Source organism: Pituophis catenifer, unplaced genomic scaffold (genome assembly GCF_029215685.1).
Source record: "Pituophis catenifer annectens isolate HBS135680 unplaced genomic scaffold, rPitCat1.0.hap2 SCAF_4, whole genome shotgun sequence".
NCBI classification, from domain to species: domain Eukaryota; kingdom Metazoa; phylum Chordata; class Lepidosauria; order Squamata; family Colubridae; genus Pituophis; species Pituophis catenifer.
In genome coordinates this window covers 32312594-32331642 of record NW_027256884.1, presented here as the reverse complement: position 1 = coordinate 32331642, position 19049 = coordinate 32312594, and the positions used below count along the sequence as shown (strand labels likewise).

The following is a 19049-nucleotide window of genomic DNA, read 5'->3' as shown; positions in this document are numbered from 1 at the left end:
TTCTGTTAGGGGGAATCCAATAGATAGGTCTATGCAGAAAAATGTAATCAATTGGCACATTAAAACTAAGCTTCAATTTTTAAGGAAGGGTGATTAAACTTTCCTTTCCTTTGGATTATTTCTCTTGCTTTATTTCTAAATACTAAGAATCCAAAATGAATGTGTAGTGATGTATGCAGTTACAGCCACATCTCTCTCACTATTAAAGGTAAACAAAATCTTGCTAAGTTTTTAAACCCTATCATGCAGAGCCATCTGCACAGTGATTTAACAGCTGAAACCCTCAATTGTCCACTGGCCTATTCATAATGTGTGCTTTGCCTGCCAACCTTTTGTTGTGTGAGAAAGCTGATTAAATTGAAGTTGCATCCAGCTTGTTAGTTGTGTCTTTGTGTAATTTCTGCCAAAAGGTAGCTTTAAATTAATGATTATTAAAATAATTGACAAGAGTAGTTCGGATATTGGATATCTATATTCTATTTTTGATATTCATCCAAAATCTTTGTTTTCTTGATATGAAGGAAGTGTTAAATTAAGCCTTTGTTTTTTGGAATTCAATCAGTGGCATTGGAAGAACATTTGAGTCCACTGAATAGTTTTGTTTAGTTTTGAGAAACTTGAAACCTATATTACATTTTTTCTAAAGACATTATGTCCAAATGCCACATTTTTGGTAGATGTACTATTTTTCTACACCAGTGTTGGCGAACCTTTTAGGCACCGAGTGCCAAAACAGGAGCGCACTTAGCGGGGAGCACCAGAAACCAGAAGAGCAGCTCCCTGGCGCACATGTGGGAGCACCAGAAACCGGAAGAGCAGTTTCATGCCATGCATGTGCGCACTGGGAAGCTGAGCTTTTGGTTTATGGCGTGCGCATGCACGCGGGTCACCTGGTCTTCCAGTTTCTGGCATGCATGTGCACGTGAAGACCAGCTGGCCTGCATGCATGTGCACCCCGGAACCCAGAAGAGCAACAGGTGACGGCTGGCGTGCATGGAGAGATGGCTCTGCGTGCCACTTCTGGCCAAAGGTTCACCATCACGGCCCTAGACTATACTCATAGAAATGGTAGATCATTCCATAATTTGTCACCTTTCTTATTGCAGTTTCAAGCTAGCATCAAGCATAACATTATGCAGATAGTGGTGCCACCTTACTCAAGATAACATCCTCTCAACAAATGATTTTTTTTTATCAGTGTTCCACTTATTCTTGGAATCCAATGATTTCGTAGATGATACTATCAGAAATCTGCAGTAACAGGTAATTTCTTGATTTTACAGCATCTGTAAAATCATTTCATAGAACCACAAAAGTCCTAAATAGAAGGTGAACTAACCCATCTTCCCAAAAGTAGTCAAAGTAATTGGAAGAGCTACCGGTAATTTGAAATATAAAGCACAAAGTATAAACCAGAGTGTTTAGGCAATTTTCCTCTTCTCACTCCCATCCCCATCCCACTTTTGCATGTATAGCATGTGTGACTCACATATGTTTCCTAATTTAACATCTTCCTAGTACAAACCATGTACTGTACACCCACACACATATTATATCCACCACCACCACAAAATAGCAGGATTCCTGGCTGACAGTTCTGAGAGTTTGGAAATCCTGTTTAAAGGGAAAAGACCACATGTCCAGTCACATTTGCAGCCAAATTGAAATGGCTATGGAGACACAAGGCCCAGGAGTGGATGGAAAGGTACCACTTCCGTGTGTCTTTTGATGGGCTAATTGCAGCTGAGCTGGTAGCTCTTTTCACATGGTTCACTTTGAGGCATCCAAGATTATCTGCATGGGGATTTTTGTATTGGGAGAAGAAGGAAATCGTGAAACTTGGAACAACTAAGGGTGGCTCTGGGCTGGGGTTAAGATGGAGACAACATCATGTGAAGATGTCCATCAAACATGGTTAGCAAATAGTTCATTTGCTTTATGGCCAGCAGGATGATATCCTAGTTTCTCTCTTAGTTTTAAAGCACCTCATAAAAGCACCCTTTAAATGTATACTCCAACTTGAGCAAAGCATATTGCACATGTTATGATATATTCACTTGAAATATCAGTTTATGAGATGAATATCTCTCAGCTGTATCAGCACTCAATGTCTTCTTTTTTGTCTTTAGGGGAAGCTAAGAATCTTCCTACGTATCCAGGGCCAAACAAAATGCGGGATTGTTACTGTACAGTAAACTTGGACCAGGAAGAAGTTTTCAGGACCAAAATAGTGGAGAAATCACTATGGTAATATTTCACTGAATTTAAATTATTATTTCAGCATTTGTATCTTAATTTAGTTTAGGCACAATACTCTTGTTTTGTGAAGTGAGAACTGTCATCAAGCAATTTGTAATTAATATATATATATATATATATATATATATATATATATATATATATATATATATATATATAATAGAGCACAAACATAATGCAGAATGCTCAATAAAATCAACAGTTCCCTAGCAACTTTATTCCTCCAAATGTTAAAAATCCTCTGTTATATTTAGTTTTTGTTTTAATATATTCGATGTATGTACATTGCCTTTTCTCAGGAGCTTAAGGTAGTATACAAAATGCCATTCCTTCCTCCAGTATTTCCCTACAATTACATCCCTATGTGGTAGGCTGGGCAGGTAGAAAGTGATTGGCCTAGAGCAGTGATGGTGAACCTTTTAGGGACTGAGTGCCCAAACTGCAACCCAAAACCTACTTATTTATCACAAAGTGCCAACATGGCAATTTAACCTGAATAATGAGATTTGGTGAGGAATTTCAATCACTCTTTCACAACTTGACTTCTCCCTGGTGGCCCTGGACTTCTTTAATAGCACAACTCAGGAATAATGGGAATGTAGTGTACTAGCGTCTGGAGGGCCATCACATCCTAATCCATCCATCCCTCCCTCCCTCCCTCCCTCCCTCCCTCCCTCCTTCCTTCCTTCCTTCCTTCCTTCCTTCCTTCCTTCCTTCCTTCCTTCCTTCCTTCCTTCCTTCCCCCTTCCTCTGATTTCACCTTTCTTCCTTTAATCCTGTATATTATGGTTAGTTAATGTTTTTATGGTTATTATGTTATTGTTAGTTAAAGAATGCTGTGTAGCTTAGAAGCTCTCAGCAAAAATAACAGCAGCTGTTGTTTGTGGCTGAAGCTATCCCAGGCTGTTATTTACACACACACACACACACACACACACACACACACACACACACACACACACACCCCTACCTATTTTTATTCCACTTTCTCTGGGTCCTTGGAAAAGGAATGGGATCTTTTCCCCATCCCCTTCTTTAATAAACCCTAACCCCCCCATGCAGCCTTTTAGATACTATTGTCCCACCTTGCTTCCCCCTCCCCTTAAAACAAGGCTAGAGAAGAAAGCCGGGAAGAGGGAATCTAAGGGGGAGGGAAGAAGAGACCCAGGCAGATCCCTCTCTGAATAGCCTCCCGCCCAGATTTCAACTGATTTCCTCTCCGATTCTCCAATGAACAGACCTCACCCCACTTTTTGGACTCTGGACTGCTGGGCCTTTATTTTTCCCATTTATTGGGGGAAATTGGATTTTTATTGGGTCTTCTCCCCACCCCACGCCAAAAGGAAAGCCAGACGGGCTTCTCCTCCTAGAAGCCCCCCTACCCTTCCCCCTGCTCCCTGCTCTCTTCCCCCTATCTCCCACTCAATCCCATTTCAGGACAGAGGAGAGTGCACTGGAAACACATGTTGGGGCAATGTGGGAGCACGCCTTCAGATGCTCTGGCACTCGGCCCGCAACTCTTCACGCTCCTCCAGGCCCGGCTTGCTGAGGGGGGGAGCAGCCCTGATGCCTTCGCTACCCCCCCCCACGGCCGCAGCCATCGCTGTCCGGATTTCTCAAAGGTGTGGCATATTTCAAAGGCGGCAGCTCGCGTCTGGAGGTGCCGAACAGCGGGACAGCTGTGAGAGCTTGGCCAGACCTCTCCATCATCCGACTCGCCAATGGGGGCATTTCTGTTGGGCCAGCCACCTCCCCCTCTGGGCTTTTGTGCGTAGTGCTTGGCCGGGGGAGGGGAGTGTTTCCCCACACCGCCTCCTTCTTTCTCTTGGCCCTGCCGACAAGGGAGGAGAAAGGCCAGGTTTGGGGGATGGCCACCACCCTGCAAGATCTGCCCCTGCCGTTCTCTCCCAGCCCTCTTTGCAACAGCACATGTACCACGATAAAGGCGGAATGCTGTTGCCACGCAAAGGCAAGTACAGGGGTGCTTTGCTCCCGCACTAAGGCTCCGCACAACGCCACCACAGTGACAAGGTGACAGCTCTTTCATCCCTCTGCTGTGACAGGGAGCCGCAGCAGAGGGGTGAAAGAGCTGCATGGGTCGCATTGTGGCTCCGTGTCGTAATGGGCTTCAGGAGGGGGACGGGACCCCTCCTCCCCCATTGTGAAACACGCAAGTGAAAAAGTTTACTCAATCAATTCCAACTTCGTGAGATTGAGTGAAATGCGATGGAGAAATACGATTGGAGCTGGGCTGGGGCGACGGCATGCGTGCCCACAGAGAAGGCGCTGTGTGCCACGGCTGGGACGCATGCTGTATGTTCGCCATCATGGGCCTAGCCCTAGAGTCACCCGCTGTTGCTGAAGATGGCTGTGGGGAAGAGGGTCCATAGGGATTGTAGGGCTATGGGTGAGATTAGGGCCTGTGGAGGTACTACAGCCTTCATACATACATACATACATACATACATACATACATTTATTTAGTCGTATTTCTATGCTGCCCAACTCCCAAGGGACATGAAATTAGGATGCTTATTGCCAGGAAAACATGGGTAGGAGAGGGCCATTAATGTATGGATAGAAAGTGGCCAAGTAAGAATTATGTTCTAAAATTGACTAATACTAACAGAAAGAGCTGCACCTTTACAGATTTCCTAAGCCTCAAGAGAGTAGGGATTTGGGAACAGAATACAGAAAAAGACCCTTTCCTGCTTTTAGGAAGCAGGCCTTGGAGAGAAAGACAGAATATTTAAATTAATATATACATTTGGTAACATCTGTCTGCACTGCTGAATATTATATTCAGGAAATAATTATATAAATATGCAGTTTTCCACTGTAGCAGAACTGCCACATGTCTTACTGTAGAAGAACATGGAAGGTTCAAACAGCAGCACAAGTTTCTACTTTACTTTTTACTTAACTGTTTGCAAATAATTCTGGACCTCATGACAAAACAGCATCTTTAAAGTCTGCAGTCCCAAACTTTTGCTGCCCAATTAGGTTATAGGAATCACCCCCCCTTTTTTTTTTGGCCTTTTCTTCATCAGCCACATAGAAATTGGTCTGCATTCATTTTTAACAAGCAGATTCATAACTGTCATGCCTGAAATGGGAGGGGGATTCTTTGGTATTGGGAACCAAAGCACCGTAGGCTGCCTTGTCTCAAGGTCTAATATTTGGTGAGACATGTTCATAAAAACACATTGATTGGGAACAAAACAGGGAAAAGAGCATCCATGATTAGCATTGTTAGGGATGCAGAATGATTAATTTTTCCCTTTTGTGTTTTGTTAGGCATATGGATGGAGAGCAGGATAGGTTAAAGAAGTACTTTAGTACAGTATGTGAAAGTGAACATCCAATGACAGATACATGATGAAACATGACAACATAAAATATGAAAACAATTTTTTATCACATCAGTTGACACATCATCTTAAACAACATATTCAACTTAAGGCTAAATGTGTTCGTTTTCTTTATTTTTTAATCCTTTTCTAACATAGATGTTTAAAAATATTAATTATTGGTTTTTAAAGGATTCTTGTGAATCAAAGCGAATTGATGGATTCTTTATCTCTATATATAAAAGCAAAAACCACTCACGCTGTAATCACGAAATCTCCAGAACCATAAAGCCTACAAACTTGAAATTTGCCATGTATGTTCCTCGTGGCTTCTAGGTGCTCACTAAGAAAGGATTTTTTGAAATGACCATCAGAGCATTAGTATTTCCTATATTATTATTAACACACTCTGATGCTAAGGAGTTCTACTCCCCCTCCCCACCTGAAAAGAAATCTGTTCCAAATGCAAAACGCAAGCAGAGGAGAGGAGTTTCACTTTCAGTTTTACTTTCACAGCAGGAAGCAGTTTTAATACAGAACACTTGAGCTAAGCCACGGCCAGGCTCCTTCCTGTCTCCTTCTTGCTCACACAGCAAATACTGTTTCACTTTCCAAACAGCCCTCTGATGCTAAGAAGATCTATTCCCCCTCCCCACCTGAAAAGAAATCTGTTCCAAATGCAAAACACAAGCAGAGGAGAGGAGTTTCAGCTTCAGTTTTACTTTCACAGCAGCAAGCAGGGGATAGGATAGGGGAGGCTTCTGTGGGCAAGGCTGAGGGAGAGAAGGGGATAGGATAGGGGAGGCTTCTGTGGGGCACGGCTGAGGGAGAGAAGGGGAGAGGAGAGGCCAACCGTAACTACTCATTAATTTTCAAGCTTTAAGTGTCAATTTATCAAACCCCATCACATAATTTCGTAGCTAAGCATGGTATTCAGCTCTATACATATAAAGCATATTGTTGCATACATAATGCCTTACATCTAACATTTGGGCATCACGTTAGATTAAGTTTTTTTTCTTACAATATCATTATTATTTATTTATTTTATTATTTATTTATTAATCAAATTTCTATACCGCCTACTCCCGAAGGACTCAGGGCGGTGAACAGCCAAGATAAAATACAGATAATACAAATATTTAAAAAAATCCCTTAAAATTATTAAATATTTCGGCCGAAACACAGATTAAAACACCCAATTTATAAAATCACGAATTAAAAAATTTAAAAATTTAAAAGATGGGAGTTAGGCCAGGCCAGCTTGCTGAAATAGAAAAGTTTTGAGAGCACGGCGAAACGTGCGCAGGTCCGGGATCTTCCGTATCTCTGGGGGGAGCTCGTTCCAGATGGTAGGTGCCCCCACAGAGAAGGCTCTCCCCCTGGGGGCCGCCAGTCGACACTGTTTGGCCGACGGCACCCTGAGGAGCCCCTCTCTATGGGAGCGTACTGGTCGGTGAGAGGCTATTGGTAGCAGAAGGCGGTCTCGTAGATATCCCGGTCCGATGCCATGGAGCGCTCTAACCTTGAAGCGCACCCGGAAGACCACCGGGAGCCAGTGCAGCTCGCGCAGGAGGGGGGTCACATGGGAGCGCCACGTCGCTCCCATAACCACCCGCGCGGCCGCATTTTGGACCAGCTGGAGCCTCCGGGTGCTCCTCAAGGGGAGCCCCATGTAGAGAGCATTGCAGTAGTCCAAGCGGGAAGTAACGAGAGCATGAGTGACCGTATTTAACGAGTCCCGATCCAGAAAGGAGCGCAACTGGCGAATCAGGCGAACCTGATAAAAAGTCCCCCTGGCCACGGCCGTCATGTGCTCTTCTAAAGACAGCCGTGAGTCCAGGAGGACACCCAAGTTGCGAACCCTCTCCGTGGGGGCCAGTGACTTGCCCCCAATAGTCAGTGATGGCACCAACTGACTATATCGGGATGTCGGAAACCACAGCCACTCGGTCTTGGATGGGTTGAGCCTGAGTCTGTTTCTCCCCATCCAGATCCGCACGGCCTCCAGGCACCGGGACATCACTTCAAGGGCATGGAATGTGTTCAGAGGCTGGGAATATTCCATCTCCCAGACACACACTTTGCAAAGTTAGAAGTATGAGAGATTATGTACACTACCAAAAAAAAAAAAATTCCCCCTCATGCATAGAAGCAGTTCACTAATAACTGTACAGCAAAACAAAGTTCTTTCAGCTTTACAGTGACTGGGCAGCAGTCCCACCTCAAGCTTTTTTCTCTTTAGAGAAGCGTTTGAATGTAGCAGCAGCAACAGCTTGAACAAGTTTTCTCTTAATTCTTGAATATATCTCCACATGAATAGACCACTAGTACATATTATGCTCCTCCTTTTCTCTGTCAGATTTTACATCTGAACCAGAGGTGGGTTTCAGCAGGTTCTGACCAGTTCTGGAGAACTGGTAGCAGAAATTTTGAGTAGTTCCGAGAACCGGTAAATACCACCTCTGACTGGCCCCGCCCCCATCTATTCTCTGTCTCCTGAGTCCCAGATGATTGGGAGGAAATGGGGATTTTGCAGTAACCTTCCCTAGAGTGGGGAGGGAATGGAGATTTTATAGAATCCTTCCCCTGCCACGCCCACCAAGCCATGCCAAGCCAAGCCAAGCCCACCAAGCCATGCCCACAGAACTGGTAGAAAAAATTTGAATCCCACTACTGATCTGAACCACAGTTGACACAATACCAGTCAGGCAGCTAGACATCAGGTTTTTTTCTTCCATTTTCTGCCTGTTGAGTCTGATACCCAGCTAAAGGTAGCTATTGGCTGATAAAGCAGATTGGGAAGAGATTGCTTTTATCCAAGCTCCTTTTAAGGGAGAAAGGAGATAAAAGGACAAAACCAGGGGTGAAATGCTCCCGGTTCGGACCACCCAATCTGGTAGCGATGGCGGCGGGTGATTCGGAGTACCAGTAGCAAAAATCCCTGCCCCCCCCCATGCCCAGCTGAGCCGCGCAATCATCAGAGGCTTTTTTTTAAAAAAATTTAAAAGCATTTTTTCTACAACCTCTTAGGCCGAAAAAAATGCTTTTAAAAGTAAAATAAAAAGCCTCTGGTGATTGCGCAGCTCAACTGGGATCATCAGAAGTTTTTAAAAGCTTTTTTTACAGCCTCTTCTGCCGAAGAGGTTGTAGAAAAAATGCTTTTAAAAGCCTCTGACAATCCCAGCTGAGTTGCCTGATCGTCAGAGGCTTTTAAAAGCTTTTTTTTTTTTACAACCTCTTCTGCTGAAGAGGTTATAGAAAAAATGGTTTTAAAAGTAAAAAAAAAAAAAAAAAGTTGGCCATGCCCACTCAGTCATATTACCCCCCACCAAGTCACGCCCACAGAACCGGTACTAACAAATTTTACATTTCACCACTGGGTGAAACCTTTTAGATTTCAGCAGGTTTTTTCTTCTATTAAGTTCCTGAAGTGTCTCAGGTATTGCTTATTGGTCCTACCAATGTTCACCTCTAAACTTTCTCATTTAAAAAGTTGCATGCTGTGTAACATCTAAATAGCATTGAAAGCATTGAAATCATTTAAATTTTATTTAAATGGAACATTTTTATTTTAAAAACTTCCAAATTTTTTTTGAAGTGAACAAAAGAAATGGAACTATTCCAGAGTTATTGCTATTTTTACATGAAGAAGTAGTATTGCATCTTAATTATCTTCTACTGTACATTATCTGAGACCAGCCATTGACTATACTTGCTGGCAATCCCGGTAGAATCAAATGCATACAAAGAACTTTCAGTGGGAAGGGCTGGCTCCCCAAATTGCACTGCAGGCAAGTAGACCTAAGAATCTTTCTGAGCTAGAAGACTTCTGCAAAGAAGAATAGAGGAAAAAATCCCAAAGCTTAAATAGAAAGTTTTTTAAAGCTGGATACAGGAAATGCTTAGAAACATGTATCTCTATCAAAGTAGGCCTTTGTATCTCTACCAAAGTACTGCCTGGAAGGGTGTCCAATTTTTGCATCTGCCATATTTCTTACTTTGAATCTGTAAACAAATTACACAGAAAAAACAAGGGTGCATTTACATTTGCAGAAGGATGTATTTAACTTTGTACCCTGTGGAAGCTGTTTCAGTTTCTACTCGTTTTAGGAATTCATTGAAACATGCAATTTGACTAAGGGAACCTAAACTTTTGCATATGATTTACTAATTATTTGTACATTGCATGTTATATTTTTCATATGCATATTTGGTTTCTGTCTGTTTTAACTCTGTGATGTAAATTCCTGCCATGGAATATAATATTTGCGGTGGCATTTTTAATTACTTTCTTTTTAAAAATAATTTAAAATCCACATGGGAGACATTCAGTTTGGGATCTCTTATTATTAGTTACTGTAAAGTTTGCAATGTAATTCTGCATTCTTAATTCTTTCATTTTGAGAAATGAAACAGTATTTTTAATTCTTAAATTTATCAAATGTTATCCAAGAGACTCCGTTGTAAGATAATATAATTGAGGGAGAAAGCCTCCAAAGCATTATTAAAATTATCAAATTTTATTCCAAGCTAATAAAGGAATTTCATAGAGTTGGGTATGAAGTTAACTGCTTATAGGTTTTACATTATAATGAAATTCAATATCTTGCAGAGCTAAAAGGTTAAATTATGAAAAAATATAATTAGGAATCCAATTGTTAAAACTACATGTTTATTACTTTCTCTTACCCAACTCTTCATCTTATCCAAGTCTTCATTTTTAATGTAAAAGAATATAAGGGGAAAAAAAACTAAAAAGAATTATAGCCTTGGATATGGAATTTATCTAAAAACTGGGTAAGAGTATACATGTGAAATACCTTGCCATTAAGAATGAGTCCAGAGAACTAATGTGACCTATTGGCCATAAAGCTGGATCTTAAAATACACTGATTTTACTGTTTCTCAGTCAGGTCTTGTGAATGAATCTAATAATTGACACTTTAAAGTTAGGGAAGAATATGGGGGAAATTAATTTAATAGTTTCAGTGTAAACATATGTAATCATTTTTTAACCTGATTTTAAATACAGATGTTTGTTATGCATTCAAGAATTGAAACTTGTAGTAAATATTAAATCATGAATTTTCTTATATTTATCACACATACATTTATGTGTAATTTGTGACATTCAAAGTTTCTTCTATAAATTCCATTATCATGAAAAAGTGAACGTAGTGGGTTTATTCTATGTAAAACATCTTGCTATGAATTATCTACATAAAGAAAGCAGATCAATTCCTTCTTTGCTCAGCTTTTAGTAGGGTCCAAAGGCTGTTTTTTAAAAGCCCAGGTATGGTTCTAAATTTCGGTTTTATTTTTTTGCATGTTTTCATTCAATTCCTTATCTAAATATTTCTCTTTCTTTGAAACTAGCTTTAAATATTTTCTGTTTGCATCTGTAGGTGTTTGTTTTGATATTTAAGATCTGTGGTCTTTACTGCTCTAAAATAATGTTATAATAATTTGATAGTTCAAGAGGTACTTTTTTTAGTGAGAAAGACGCACTGAGGATCAGCTTTCTCTTACAAAGAATATATTGTTCTTGAAGGTCTTCCCAGTGCCCATTTGGCTGCATTCTTCTAGCATTTATTTTTCTTCAGACAAGTAGAAATAGGAAGTGCTGCTTCTAGAAGTTGTTCTGAAATCACTGGATAACATGACTTTGTTGCCCATGTGACTGCTATATTGGTGGGAATGTCACAACCTTCCCGTATGTAGTCTTTCAGGAATTCTGTAAAAATAAGACTTTTTTAAAAAATAGGCACTCCCAACTATGTGTATGATTTTTTGCCTTTGGCGTTGCTTTCTTCCAACATGGAACAAATGGATTGAAATTAATTTTTCCTTATTTAGACCTTCATTGCTAATTAAGAAAATCGTATTTACAGATAAGCCCATTAAGTAGGCTCACAACAGTTGCTACAGTATTAACTTGCATTCTGTAGGAGAGAATAGCACTTTTAGTAGTCTGGAAGAGAAGAAATTGTTCAAGAACTCTTCTGAATTATAAAAATATTTTTTTGCCTTGTGCTGAATAATATTAATTCCTAGTTGGGGAAAGACACCCACCAAATGAGGGATGTAGTTCCAGTTAGCCAGATCAGACAGGAAATACAAATAAAATAAGTTGGTTCAGGATTCTGAATATGTCCAAGCATTAAACCTTGTACTAAGATCTGATATTTTAAATCGTACTTCTCCAGCTGTGTTCTCTATTGGATTCTATTCTATATTTTCTTGCTCATTATAAATATAAACCCTGAAATGATTATCTGGGGGTGAAAGACATCATTTGTAGGTGCACTTTAAGTATCCTTAGAATAAATATTCTGTGCAATAGAAATATCAGCCTTCTGAATGTGGAGCCTCTGGTTGTCCATACTAATTGAGAGTTAGAGTCCTAATGTGTTTAGCAGGATAGAAGAAAGGCTATTCCTTGCAGCGTAGTGATTTCAGCTGTGCCCATAGTTTGCCAAGTTGGGAGGGAGAGAAGGGATGGAAAAGGAGATAAGACAAAGTACTAAAATACAAGAGAAAGTAGCAGAGGTGTTATCCTGGCAGCTGGAGGCCATGTCCTACTCTCACAAGAGAATTAAAAAAGACAGTGCGGAAAAAAAAATAAAGGAATATGCAGCTATTATTTTAAGATGTTTCTAATAACATTCCAATTGCTTGTACTTGGAATGCATATAACTTGCCGACTACTGCCTATTTTTTTATGACACTCAGACTGTTTATTGAACAATGGGATAGTCTTAAACAATTACGTTGAAAAGAATGTGTCTATAAAATGGGTGGTACTTATAATTATTTTATGGCAATTTATTCCATAACAAAGGAAAAGAAGTTTGATGTATCTAGGTCACTATATACACATAGTCTGAAATGTGAGAATTGCCAAATTATCTTAATTTGTATATAAGCTTTTTCTTTTTCTAGAAAAATGCAAAACCTGTTGTCTGGAATAATACTTTAATTGTGAATATATAAAATGATATTGCAATATAATATTCTTTTAGGTTTTGCAACACTGCAAAAATAAGGCTGTATGCTTAATTTTATTAATCTTTGAAAAGGCAGTTTTGGACTTCCATTTTCAAAAGTCAAGCTATATCAAAAAAAGATCCAGCTTCCAAAGCAGTTTGGAAGATGTGATATATTATGTTTTGAAGCCACATAAGTTTGGTAGCTTTAAGCTGTGGCAGCATATAGGACAGTTAAGTGGCACGAATGAGATAGAAGTAGGCAAATTGAAGGTGCCAGGTAAAAGCTTTAATGGGAAAGTTGACAGTTGATGATTTCCAGCTTCTAACAATTGTACTAAAGTGTTTTATTTTTGTTTTACATAGCCCTTTTTATGGAGAAGACTTTTACTGTGAAATTCCACGGAGTTTTCGACATCTGTCATTTTACATTTTCGATAGAGATGTTTTCCGCAGGGATTCAATCATTGGTATGTGTTTCTATCTTAGTCCAATTTTCAGTCTTAATTATTTTCTCTAGCTGGAGAAGTTCTGTATGTTCACACATTTGTCAACAGTACTGAATAAAAAAAAGCATGTATTGTTTCCCTTTAAATGTAGCATAAACATTTCAACATACTGTTCATCATGATTGAGTTATGGTCATGTTCTTAAATAACTATATACAGTAACTATAAAGAGGGTAAAATTCCTTTGAAATAAAAATCTGTACAAGTTGTATTTCTAAGTGAGATGAAACAAGCTTTTCAAAAAGTACCTCTCTTTTGAAAAAAATAAAGCAATTAATCTGAACATGTTGTGAACTAATAGATAAAGAGATTCATCAATCCCGAATGTTGCTGAATGGATGTATTCATTTAAACTTTGGTTTAGTTTTAGTTTGAATATTTCAGTTGAATTGCAGGTTAAATTCTGTTTTGGTGATGTTTTGAACATATGAAGAAACAAAGTTTTGAAAATTTTGTAGATCCTTCCTTCCTCCCTCCCTCCCTCCCTCCTTTCTTTCTTCTTTCTTCTTTCTTCTTTCTTTGATGTGCCTTTGGTTCTCAGATTGCAAGTGCAAAGTGTGTAAAATATTAAATTTGGGGTGATTGAGAAATAGCCCAAAGTCCAAAGATGATTTATACACATTTCTGGGACAGACAGATGAAATTAAATCACAATTACAAAAGGAGGCAGGCAAGCAGAAAACAAAAGGAGTGAGTCAGGAGGACGTTTTGGAAGCAAAAAAACCCAAAGGATTAGAATGTTTCCATCTTCAGCAGAGATGCTGCTAGGGATTCTCAAAGCATTGTAGCAATCAGGAAAACATTGAGCAAAGTTCAGGTAAATGGAAAAAAAGTGGGTAGGGAAATGAGGAAAAGAGAAAAGAGAGCATTCATTTAAAATATTCCTGTACCGTCGTATGGTCTGGAATGCAGTTCTTTCTCTAATTTCTTAAACCTTACAATTCAGAACATGTTCTATTATGTTTTTATTGGCTTCTGCAAATCTGCCAAGATAGCACATAGGTATAAAGAAATAGGTTTTTATTAAGGTGAGAAAGCATAATATACAATTTAGTCTCAGTCTTTTTTCTTGGTGGGATTGAACATTGGTCTCAGCCTAACTGACCTACTGAAGCATAGTCAGGTATCCGCTGCATATTTCTCATATTTCCATGGATGTTCTTAGGGAAGAAACTCATACTTGATTTCATCAAACTATGTGCTGCAAAAGCTGAAAACATGCAAATGCTGCAGTGTATATACCTGTGTATAAGTTAGGAGACCAAGATGTGGTGGCAGCATTGATGCAATTAGGTCACTTTACTGCGGATGCCATACTATACTTTCACTTCTGGAACTAGAAAAAATCCAGAGACCTGTTGGATAACACTTGGCTATCTTGTATTCTTCTCTGGTTAAATGTAAATGTTTTAATATCAAAGTGCTTTTTAATCTTAAAAAGTTTAGTTATATGGGATAATCTAACAAATGGCAACACTAGGATATATATATATTTACATATTGAGATTCAGAAAGAAACCAAAGAAGCGCTTGAGTGGAGAATGTATTTATTTGTCAAATTTATAAGTCTGCCAGCTCCCATAAAGATTCTGGGCAGTGTGCATTACAAACAAAACAGTATAACAAGAAAAGAACAGTATGTGTCCAAAAAAACAAAGAGAGGAAACAAAAAGCTGCTTCCTGGGTCATAATTTTTTATCACGCACATTCAATTTTATATGTTTGTATTGCAAAGTTGTGTTACCGGACTTTGTTTACAAAAACTTTCCAAAGGGTTTTTCTCTTTATCTGTGAAATGTAAGGCTGTCTTCTCTGTCTATATATTTATTAAGGGTTCAAATTGTTGTAGGATCCACGGCTGTTCTAGGCTGCTTGATTGACACTAAGCTGCCCATTTCCTCTCCCTCTGTCTCTATTTTTGTTTTGATGTAAGAGGCTTGCATAATGCAAAGTCAGTCACCATGGCAATCCCAGATAGTGCTTATTACTATTTCCTGGATGTGTAACATCCAAAAAGAGAAACATTTTGCCCATATACCTATATGCAGTGGTAGGATTCAGCTAGTTCGCACCATTTCGGGAGAACCAGTTGTTTACTTTCTGAGCAGTTTGGCAAACTGGTTGTTGGAAGAAATAATTAGGGCAGAGAACCAGTTGTTAAATTACTTGAATCCCACCACTGTCTATATGTTTTCCTTCCATATAAGGCACTAGCATCCAGGATGAATGGATGGATTGAAAATTGCCTGCCAGCCTATGTGACTTAACAAAGTCACGGTTTATGATAATAAAGAGAATCCCAAACTTTTAGGGTGCTGCTTACGTCCATTTATATAACTAAATATCTTTTGACCTTCCTCTGTGTTTCAGCAAATTCATCTAACAGAGATTGAGTTAATTGGCAGAGTTTGCCGACAAATGATTCAATAAACAGCAGGCATGAAATGGAGGGCAATTTAGGCATACACATGCCACAGACACAACTTCAGTGTTTGAACCCCTGGAACAACAATCTTGATAAGGCATATTATTATATCTCTGTGTTATAACTGTTGAAGGCAGGTTATCCATTTATACCAGAATAAATGCCCTTTTGTGCAGAGCATGGAAAATATAAGTGCAACAAAGGAGGAACCTGTGAATTCACAATAGCAAAAAAAATAAAATAATCTATCTTTTTGTAATCTGGATCCAAAACTGTCCGCCTGTACTTTGGGGTGTCTTTAGTTGGATCCAAACAGAGGTGGTATTCAGCAGGTTCTGACCAGTTCTGGAGAACCAGTAGCGGAAATTTTGAGTAGTTCGGAGAGCTTGTAAATACCACCTCTGACTGGCCCCACCCTCATCTATTCTCTGCTTCCTGAGTCCCAGCTGAACAGGAGGAAATGGTAATTTTGCAGAAACCTTCCCCTGGAGTGAGGAGGGAATGGAGATGGAGATTTTACAGTATCCTTCTGCCACACCACCAAGCCACGCCCACCAAGTCACACCACACCCATCAAACCACGCCCACAGAACTGGTAGTAAAAATTTGTGAACCCCACCACTGAATCCAAATAATGTATAGATAGGGGAGATAGCTCACACTAAGCCAAACCAAAATCTATTAGTTGTTTTCAGTGGAGAGGCATAACTATCAAAGAAAGTAAGTTGAAATGCCGCCTCCCAAAGCCCCATAGTCAATTGCAAAAGGCAGCTTTACTTGGAACAGCTTACACCCTGCGATGATACGGTACCTTAAATACCATCCAACAACAAGATCTGCCCATCCCAGGCCTTTGAGAAGGACTTGATAGATGGATAAAAATGCCAAATCTAGTCAAAACATCTGGCTGACTGTGCAACTAACCATAATAATACATTTCATATTCTAAATTTTGCAGATAAGTTTTAAGTCAGCCTTCCCTGATCAGCTATATTCAAGATATAATATAGTAGTTGAATATAATCCAGCTCACTGGATTAGGAAAGGTTGTTATAAATAATGAAGGTGGGTAATCAATTTTCTTCTGCTAGTGGGACTAATCCTCCACAATATCTACCTTTGGGGTTTTCTTGCCAAGGAAATGGGAGGCAGCTTCACTCATTTAGATCTGCTTAGAAAGATGAGGAATCCCATGAAACATTGGGAAGGGTTTAGAGAAGGGCTAAAATCTTGAAAATGGCTTCTTTCCTTGCCCGATGGGATACTCCACTGGAATTCAGTCCTACATATGAATGGAAAGTGATTCTCCATGCATAGACGTCTAATTAGGATCCACACAATTACCAATATAAAGGTAGTCTTCCACTTACAATTGACCCTAAAATTTTGGTTGCTAAGCAAAACAATTATTAAGTAAGTTTTGCCCCACTTTATGACCTTTCTTGCTACAGTTATTAAGTGAATCACTTTAGTTGTTAAGTTAGCAACACGGTTGTTAAGTAAATCTGGCTTCCCTATTGAATTTGCTTGTCAGAAGGTCACAAAGATGATCACAGGTTACTGCAGCTGTCTTAAATACATACCAGTTGCCGAGGGACTGAATTTTGATCACATGACACAGGGATCTGCAACGGCCATAAGTGTGAAAAACTGCCATAAGTCACTTTTTTCAGTGCCAATGTAACTTGAATTGATGACTAAATGGATGACTGTAAATCGAGGATTACCTATAATACATTTTCTCTGAAGTAATTTAATGTATTTAATATGAATTGACTTCAGTGCTTTTATGTTTACGGCTTTGCTAAGCCTGTTATATAAAATAATATGATATGTACTGTCATGTGATATTCTGACAAGCAAAATCGATAGGGAAGCCAGATTTACTAACTTCAGGACACTATTTAGGAAAGTATTGAAATGGTTCCTTTTTAATATGATAGGTAAAGATAAAGATTCCCCTCACACATATGTGCTAGTCATTCCCGACTAGAGGGTGGTGCTCATCTCCGTTTCAAAGCCAAAGAGCCAGCGCTGTCTGAAAACATCTCCGTGGTCATGTGGCCAGCATGACTAAACACCAAAGGTGCATGGAACACTGTTACCTTCCCACCAAAGATGGTCCCTATTTTTTCTACTTGCATTTTTTACGTGCTTTTGAACTGCTAGGTTGGCAAAAGCTGGGACTAGTAACGAGAGCTCACACTGTTATGCGGCACTAGGGATTCGAACCGCTGAATTGCCAACCTTTCGATCGACAAGCTCAGCGTCTTAGCCACTGAGCCACTGCGTCCCTTTTTTTAATATGATAAAAGCATTCAAAAGAAAATTTAATGGACTATTTAGACATTGCCTGTCTGGACTTGCTGGTGCTCAGAAGTGAAATGGGGTTCAGCCTGGATGATATTTGGATGAGAAGCTTCCGGAGAGTACCAAGAGTGTAGGCTAGATGAAAAACATCTTGGTAGTTGTACAGTGGCCAATAAACTGTGTGACCCTGTCCATGAATGTATCAGGAGTTGAAGCCAACTTCTAGGAGACTGGGTTGATTTAACTATGGGACATTTAAAAGAGGCTTTGAAAATGCTGTAGGCCAAATTCTGGGAACTTAGAAAATAGATTAACAACAGAATTCTTAGCAGCAGTGCAATGAACAGTTCAGCCTCTGTGACCTTCAGTTAAAAACAGGAAACATGCTACATCATCTGATCGTTTAGCACTTATCTGAAAGAATAAAAGGGTCTTATACCGGGTGCCCTTCATGTGACAGATGCACAATTATTTCTGGCCTAATTTACAAACTAGGAAGACAGATGAGAAGCCAAAGCTTTCATTTATGTAGCAAATATAAATTGAGTATTCAGTCATGAGAATTTCTTAAGTGAAATGTTTAGATAGAGTGAAGTTACTTCCTTTGATCAACAAAGGATGTATGCAAGAATATTGCCCAATGGGAAAATATGCTATTGACTAGGATTTACAATTTACTTTTTGTCATAGTATTATTAATCACATTGTGTGGAAGCTGTGCAAGACAGCATCTCAGATCTTCCAGTTTGCTTTTGCTATTGCAACCTCCCTTCCTATACTGTTTTCAGAGAGTTTATTAATTGACAAAAGTAGCTTTCAGGCTGAGCGAAAATCCAGACCATTGTAAGCTTTTCTCCAAGATGAAGAACTTGATGTATAATATTATTAGTAAACTTGGTTGATTTCATAATTGCTCTTTAAACATTGTTTGAACAGTTAGTATCTAAAGCATGTACTTTTCTATTATGCAGAAATAATTTTTTAAACAAAATCATTTTACATATTGTTTTACCTAAAATATATATTGTAACTTTCCCAATTTGGAACCTTGAGAGCATGTTGGGATTTTAATTCTTGGAATTTCCAGCCAACATGGACTTTTGCTTGGAATTAAGGGAATTGCAGTTGTAATACTCTATATTCCAAAGTAAATTTATTTATTTATTTATTTATTTATTCATATTTGTATACCGCCCTACTCCCGAAG

The 19049-nt window shown here is 39.2% G+C and overlaps 1 protein-coding gene across 1 annotated transcript in view; it reads left to right on the top strand.

Annotated features, from left to right (window-relative positions):
• The first annotated feature begins 2131 nt into the window (after positions 1–2131).
• The window catches only part of RASA3 (RAS p21 protein activator 3), a 98455-nt gene continuing 81537 nt past the window's right edge, over positions 2132–19049 (top strand). Inside the window, exons 1-2 of the mRNA XM_070942880.1 lie at positions 2132–2247; positions 12965–13068. Coding sequence (XP_070798981.1) covers positions 2171–2247; positions 12965–13068 — 181 coding nt within the window. The 5' untranslated portion in view covers positions 2132–2170. The remainder of the gene's footprint in view (positions 2248–12964; positions 13069–19049) is intronic.